Below are 8,314 nucleotides of genomic sequence, written 5' to 3' on the forward strand. Positions count from 1 at the left end.
CCTTAAAATACAATCCATTCTCTTCTCCAAAAATCCCCCCTTACAACTGATAGATTTCGGCTTTTAAAGCCAATGTTTTCTTTGTTCCTTTTGTTTATTATTCCCCTCATCATTCGCATGCTTCTTCTTGCCTGGTTTTTGTCTTTGTTGTAGGTGTGTCAGATGTGGGTGGTGCACGTGATGGCCAAGGGCAGAGGTAGCATGGGGCAACTGAATCTTGGTGACAGAGGGAGGAGCGGCTGGTTTTTTCTTTTTTGTTTGCTGAAAATTAGTTAAGGTTGTGGGCTTTGGGCTTTTAGGGTTTTATTTTTTTGGGCTGTAATTGGGTTGGATAGGTTTGGGTTTTGGGTCATGGACTATTAATTATTTTTATCTTGGTTTATGGTTTATGGGCCCCGGGCAAAATTTGGGTTCTACAAATATGATTTGAATGTTCATTATATGGAAATTTATGAAACATTGATATATTTGAAAAAAAAAAAAGGGAAAAAAATCCCGGTTGAATGGAAGGAAAATTCGATGGATCTCTGAAAAGGAATTGACGGTAAAAAGGATCTAGCCCGGACGGGTGATCCTGTCCTGATATAGCCCTCCCGAAGAATATGTGGAAAATGGATTTAGCCTGGACTGGTAATCCCGACAGTACTCTATAAATTTATATTACAGGGGATTTAGCCTGGACTGGTAATCCCACTGTAAGAATAAGGTTCACGGGAGTGTGCTCTCTGATATGGAATGTGTAAGACCATAGTTGAAAGATACCATGGCAACCTGATATGAAATGTGTAATACCATGGTTGAAAGATACCATGGCAACGTGATATGAAATGTGTAAGGCCATGGTTGAAAGATACCATGGCAACATGATATGAAATGTGTAAGACCATGGTTGAAAGATACCATGGCAACCTGATATGAAATGAGTAAGACCATGGTTGAAAGATACCATGGCAACATGACGGAAAATGAATAAGACCATGGTTGAAAGATACCATGGCAACATGATGTAAAACGAGTAAAACCATAGTTGAAAGATACTATGACATCATGTCAAGATAAATAAGATCAAGGAAGAGAAACGCCAAGATATCTATTGAACAATCGATATTCGTGTAATATGTATCGATGGCATGGTTATATGAAATGGTTGTGTGAAATGTTTACAGAATTGGTCATATGGAAATATATGTACAAAATAGTTGTATGAAATAATTAAGAAGATAGATAAATGAAATAAGTATAGGTACATGGAATTTAATTTATGTTAAGTTTAATACTTAACTATTACCAAATAAATGTATACAAGATATAAGGAAATGATGGTGCATGAAATATTGATATAACGAAATGAATAATATATGCTTATGAAGAAACAGTAAGAGAATAATATATTTTGTGACATGCACATATATAATTATCTTTGATATGTTGATACAAGGAAATTATGTAAGTTGAGACTATTATTAAACTCGAGACTATTATTAAACTCAAGTGTGATATGTTGAGAAAATAGGTATATCAATGTTGAATTTATATGAAATATGTGCAAGTATACTAACAATGTTGTTGTTTGACGCTTAGACAAGTGTCAAGCTATTGATTGAATGGTAACATGTTTAATTATAAGGAGCATTGAAATGGTAAGTACTTAGATGAAAATATAATTTAAGATTTTGCGAAATTTTTTATGATCTCGATTTTATTTCAGTTGGTTTCTAATGTATGTTTTGGGCTTCGAGGGCCTAATAGAGAGACGTTATGATTATTTCAAAATATGAATAATAAAGGACTCAAAATTATCTGAAAATGTTCAGTAAACTCCGGTAATGCCTCGTACCCTATTCCGGCAATGAATATGGGTAGGGGGTGTTACAAAAGGCCCTAATAACCTCAGTCCTATTATTCTTCTTAAAACAGTTTTCAAAACCCTTTTCTTTCAAAAATTTTCAATCTATTTTCCTCCTCAGTCGACTGAACCAAGAGGTTCTTCACTCTTCGCCTCTATGTCATCAAATCGGACCCCACTGAATCCCCATCAGAGTTTCGATTTCAACGAAGTCAACAAGGATTCGAAGGCTCCTTCCATCAGATAAGTGCTTACACTCTTATTTATTTTGTATTTACACACAATAATGAAAATCAAAGAAAAAATAAACTCTAAAATCACCTCTTGAAAACTCTCTTTGAATTGATTTCTTTTCTTTTCATATATGCGTATACTCGACTATTATTCTCTTCGTAGAAAGAAGGGAGAAAAAGATCCCATTTTCATCATTTTTGTTCGGTTTTATAGCCGAAAAATAAAATAAATAAATAAAAGAAAATAAAAATTTGTTGTTGTAATTCGTTGTGATACTGTCAATTGCTGCTCGGTTGTTTTCTGTTGCAAGTGTACATGGCATGGAAAAATCGTTCATGGGCGTGGACAGAGGAACGGAGGCGCACGTGTGTTAGGGAGGCTGCTCGTAAAGGTTGTGGCACAAGGGAACCTTAAGGTTCCTGAGGTTCCATTGAACTTGGGCCATTTGGGCCAGTTTCAAAATTGGGCCATTGGGTCCATAAATTAAATTTAGCTTGGGTAATAATTTGGGCTAGGATTTGGGTTTGGTTTGGGTCCGAAAACTTGTAAATGGACATTGGATTTTTATTTATTTTGGTTTTATTATTTTAGTTTATTTTGTCTTTTGGTTTTTGTATGGGCCCGGGAAAAAATGGACCATTACAGCGTGAGATCACAAAATGGGAAAAAATGGTACGTGAGAGAAAATGGAAAAAGTGGACGGTTGCAGAAGAGGAATTTTGTTAGGAAAATAATTTTAATATATTTTTTTAAAACCACCTATATTCCCTCTAACTCCCACTAAACCACCTATATTCCCACTAACTCCCACTGAATCTTATTATTTATCCTTATCAAATTTTCCTCAGAGTTTAAAACAAAAATAATTTTCACTTGCGCACAACAAGATTTGAACTCAAGACCCTTAAGTAAACTAAAACCTTATCACTGAACCAACAGCCTCATTTTGACACCACTTAAGCAAAAATAATATATAAGCTACAAGATCAAAGATAGGGGTTTTGACAAAAATAGCAAAAATTCAAGGGAAATGATTCAAACCCAAAACCTTTCACACATTACTCACATCTCATAACCACTAAACCAAACTAAATCACTTAATAAAATTCTCACAATCTTAGCTCAAAAATCAAGGCGTGACCACCCTTGGTTTTACGAACCCTATTTCTTCTGACCCAGTTTCTGGGATGTGACACCCCCAACCAGGCCTAGGAATTTTGGCTAAGTAGAAGGCATTACATTCGATCACTGAAGTGTTCTTGTAAAGTCGTACTTTTTACTCAAGTGGATTTGTATGAAAATCTGTCTTTTGTTTTTAGAAAAAAAATATTCATTAATTTAAATCGACTTTAATTAACAATTCAATTTCAATATTATTGAGGTGTAATTTTGAGAAGACGGCAAGGTTTTAAAGAGTTTTTTTATCAAAACATTTAAGTATTTATAAAGCTATGGAAAACATTTAAGGTGATAGCTTTCTAAACCGAAAAGCATGCAAATATCAGAAGTAATCCTTATGCTTTAAAATAAACAAGCTAAACAATTTCAAACCTAGGTTATAAAAACAAGAAAAATACTTAATAATTACAATTCAAAAATAAAATAATTAAGGAAACTTTAATGAAACTTTTAAAATAACAATGACGGAAAACGAGCTACTAATCCAAGGTTTCTCTGATGCCATTCTGACCTTAACAAATGTTAACTTTACTGACGTGGAAATATACGTAATGTCAAATAAACGATTAATTTATTTTTAATATTTTTTGAGTTTTTAAAATAATATATTTTTAAGTTTCACAATTTTTTAAAATAATTTTTACAACTTTCTATTTTTTTATTTAAAAAAAAGTAATTAATAAGGCATTATACCTATTGATTTTTACCGGAACCTACTGTTCAATTTCAAGATGTCATGCTGAGAAAGTTCTATAAATACTTCAACATAGGAGCTCTTTGCCTCACACCAATTCATCTCCTTTCGTAGTGTTTCCAACATACATAGTTACTAGCTAACTAAAAGTCTTCATCAAAGCTTCCTTCTTCAACTCGTGGATCCATGTCCAACCAGAAGCGTCCCTTAGCCAACTTTCATCCTAACATTTGGGGGGATGTTTTCCTTTCATCTCCAACAACGGTAAGGAGTTTAGATACATAACTGTGTTTGCACATGAGTAAATATCAGTCGTTAATATATTGTTTAACTTAAATCACATATATACAGGTGTTTGCACATGAGTAAATATGTTTTCGTGTTTATATTGATTTCGTATGTACTACATTACAATTTTTCAGAACGTTGATGCTAAAACTAAACTACAACATGAAGAACTGAAAGAAGAAGTAAAGAGGATGATTAAGGTAGCCATGGATGATGAGTTACTCCACAAATTGCGTTTAATTGATACAATCAAACGGTTGGGTGTGAGTTACCATTTTGAAAGAGAGATAGAAGAAGTATTGCTTAATATTTATGAGCATGACTATAAAGATGACCAAACTCTCGAGACTACTTCTCTTCAATTTCGATTGCTTAGAGAGAATGGATTTAGTGTTCCTTCTGATGAGTCTAATTTCCTTCCTATTTTTCACTTTAAATCTTGTTTTTTTATCAAAATAATATTAACTGTTTTGATTCAACAAAATCGTCCGGCTTTTTTGCCACTAACTTAAATCGATGATCCAACCCAATTAAAATTATTAGAAATCGAATTGAGTTCATTGAAATATGCTTACGCCGAAGCGAGGAGGCTGCTTTTGGGTGGTTGTTTTTTTTTTTTATAAAAAAAAAATTATTCTTTTCTCTAATTTGTAATCTATTTTGGACTTTCCTCCTGCTAATATGTCACACATTTACATAAAAACGGTTAATTTTAAGTTCCAGTCTTTCGTTTAAGTTTTTTCAATTAAAACATTACATATATATATATATATATGAAATGTACAAAGGAAAAAAAGAACTCTAATCATTCATATGCTTAACTTTAAAACAATATAATAATTAAATAAAATAAACGAATTTTTGTGGTTTTAAAAAAGAAGGAAGCAAAGAAATGCGTGATATTTGATGTTTGTCTGCTAAGACACACATTTCACGTTGTTTCATTATCTCTATTTTTGCAAAAGTCTACTCTTTCCCATCAAAATCAAACACCTCGTGATCCAATTTTTTTGTGTTAGTTCATCTATATTTTATTGAATTATTAATTTATTTATAATTTTATTAATTAAAATATATTTTAATTTTTTATACTCTTCGTATATTTAGAATTTTTTTTATTTTTATATTAAAGATATTACAAATAGGGAAGATAATGGAATGGGATAGGAGAGGATATTTTCAAATCCACTACTGCTCTCGAGTTAGCATGCTCTATAATTCTGAATACTATTGTTTCCTCCATAAACGTTAGATGCATTCATCCCTACTCTATACCACCCACTTCAATTTAATTATTTTCTAATATTTTTAATGTTTTAAAGGCAAATAAATATAGATTAAAACATTACATAGTTAATTAACATATGGCTTCCCATTTCTTTTAAGTTTGTGTTGCTATTTCTTGACATTATAAGGCAAAGGTCAAAATTCAATTTTGGTCTCTGGACTTCCTGAAACTTGAGACTTAATTTATATACTTTAATTTTTGACTTAATTTAGTCCATCTACATTTTTAATGTCATTAGTTAGTCTAAATACTTAAAATTGTTAATCATTTCAACCAAAATGTTAATATCAATTTTTCTTAAGAAAAATATTTCAACAAACAAAATTATTCTATCATGACGATTTTGAATAAGTGCTTTTAAGAAAATTTCCTAATAAGTAATTTTAACATTATTTTTATTGTTACATGACTATTAAGTGTTTTTTTAATTTCAAAATGTCACACTAAAGAATTTAATAGAAAATTTTAATGATGATAACTGTTGGACCTGAATTTTAAATTCAAAACTAAAGAACTATGTTCTTCAAAATTAAAGTAGGGACCAAATTCTAAATCTACAAAGTATATAAGGATTTAGTGAATATTTTAATTTTTAAATTTTTACTTTACCCAATACAAAATCTGGGTCGAGATCCATACTAGTTTTGGTTAAAATCCATGTATAAGTCGCTGCATGTAATTTATTTTCCTATAATGATAAATTATGATGATGACGACCACGATGATGATGATGAAAAACTTTGTAATCTTGTAAATCTTAATTTTTTTTTGTTCGTGTTATATTTTTCTTTTTCCTACAAAACTTTGTTGTTGAGAGTTCCAATATTAGATTTAATTTCTCTATATTACAATGATTAATATAGTAATATCTTTTTGGGTTGAGTAGAATGGTTCAACAAGTTCAAAGATGACGATGGAAACTTTAACATGTCCTTAACAAGTGATGTGAAAGGCTTACTAGAATTATATGAAGCTTCACATTTACGTGTGCATGGGGAAGATATACTTGAAGAAGCTCTTGGTTTCACCACCACTCATCTTGGTTTAGCCAAAGCTGCTGGCACTATCGAATATCCCCTTTCAGCCTTAGTCTCCCATGCTCTATACCAACCCATCCGCAGGGGATTGCCAAGGTTGGAGGCTAGGCGATTCATTTCAATTTACCCAGACGATGTTTCACCTAACAAAGTGCTGTTGAAGTTTGCAGAGTTGGATTTCCACTTGTTACAAATTTTACACGGGGAAGAGCTAAGCAAGATCTCAAGGCAATATATTACTCCTAAAACATTCAACATTAATTGTTTATCCTAATTTAAAAGGACTAATTGATACCTAATAATGAACTATACATGGTTAGGCTAATGTGGGTTTTGTTTCAGGTGGGGGAAAAGTTTAGACATACCTACAAAACTACCTTTTGTTCGAGATAGATTGGTAGAACGTTATTTTTGGATATTGGGAGCTTATTTTGAGCCACAATACTCTTTTGCTAGGGAGATATTAGCAAAAGCAGTAGTCATAATAACAATAATGGATGACATATATGATGCATATGGCACACTTGAAGAACTTCAACTCCTCACGAATGCAATTAAGAGGTTAGCAACTTATATATTTACACACGATTCAATTTTAAATTTGGAAGTTGATTCAGTTACTTCATGTAATCATGTATAAAAAAATATTATTCAATATGTTTAATTTTGAAATTTTTTATAATTGATTTTCAGGTGGGATGCTGATTATATGGATCAATTCCCAGAATACATGAAGTTAATTTACAAGCCATTGTTAGATTTTTATGGGGAATTGGAGGAGAAAATGATTAATCAAGGAAAATCATATCGTGTCAAATATGCAAAAGATACGGTACATTCATACTCTTATCTCATTTTTTAAATGATTTTACTAAAAATAGTAACCCCTTTCTCACGTATTATATGAGGAAAGTGTCAAATGAGCAGGGTTGGCAATCCGCAAGGCGTAGTGGCACTATTCACCTGAGCCCCATCCAATTTTTACACCTCCCGCGTTGACACCACCCCTTATATTTGAAATTTTATATCCAACAAGAGAAAAAGTTTCTCAACTTTACCCAAAATCACCCCAAAATATTAAATAATTTTCATGTTATATTACTTTTTACAAAATCAAATAAAATGCATATTATAAAATCATATGAAATTTTAAAATATCTAATTAAAAAATAAAAATAAAAATCTTATAAAATTTTATAGAAGTTTAAAAATTATATTTAAAATATATAGAATTAATTATGAAATTAAAAAAGTATTTTGGTCATTTTCAAGATAGGACGACTATGCAAGTTTAATCAAAACCTTCTTTCCGAACTATAAAATTTTAATTAAAAATCCATTTTCCTTGTCTCCAAATTCAAATTTCATATAAAGAAAATATGATTTCTAGGGTTGGATCCAAACCTATGGATTTGGGTTATTTTATAATCCCTAAATATAGATACATGTTTATCATGAGTATATTCCATTTTATAAAAAGAATAAATTATATTGGAAGGATTATAAGTTGGTTTTTTTGAAAAATGTCATTATAGATCCATTCTTTTTGACACAATGTATAAATTTACCTATAACCCCTCCCTTAACCCATAAAGAGGAAGATAATGCGCTTCAGCACACTCAAACCCACATCCTCTTGCATTGACAACAATGGCCATACCAATTGAGCTAAGACTTAATAGGCATAACTTGGTACTTATATACTCTAAACTTGAAAATCTATTATGACCTAAAAGTAACGACTTCCT

The 8,314-nt window shown here is 31.2% G+C and overlaps 1 protein-coding gene across 1 annotated transcript in view; it reads left to right on the forward strand.

Moving 5' to 3' along the window:
* The first annotated feature begins 4,139 nt into the window (after positions 1–4,139).
* Positions 4,140–8,314, forward strand: part of LOC108471834 ((+)-delta-cadinene synthase isozyme XC14-like) — a 26,258-nt gene continuing 22,083 nt past the window's right edge. Inside the window, exons 1-5 of the mRNA XM_053021378.1 lie at positions 4,140–4,217; positions 4,376–4,647; positions 6,420–6,794; positions 6,909–7,127; positions 7,260–7,398. Of these exons, the coding sequence (XP_052877338.1) occupies positions 4,140–4,217; positions 4,376–4,647; positions 6,420–6,794; positions 6,909–7,127; positions 7,260–7,398 (1,083 nt within the window). The remainder of the gene's footprint in view (positions 4,218–4,375; positions 4,648–6,419; positions 6,795–6,908; positions 7,128–7,259; positions 7,399–8,314) is intronic.

This window comes from Gossypium arboreum, chromosome 11, assembly GCF_025698485.1.
Source record: "Gossypium arboreum isolate Shixiya-1 chromosome 11, ASM2569848v2, whole genome shotgun sequence".
Lineage (NCBI taxonomy): Eukaryota > Viridiplantae > Streptophyta > Magnoliopsida > Malvales > Malvaceae > Gossypium > Gossypium arboreum.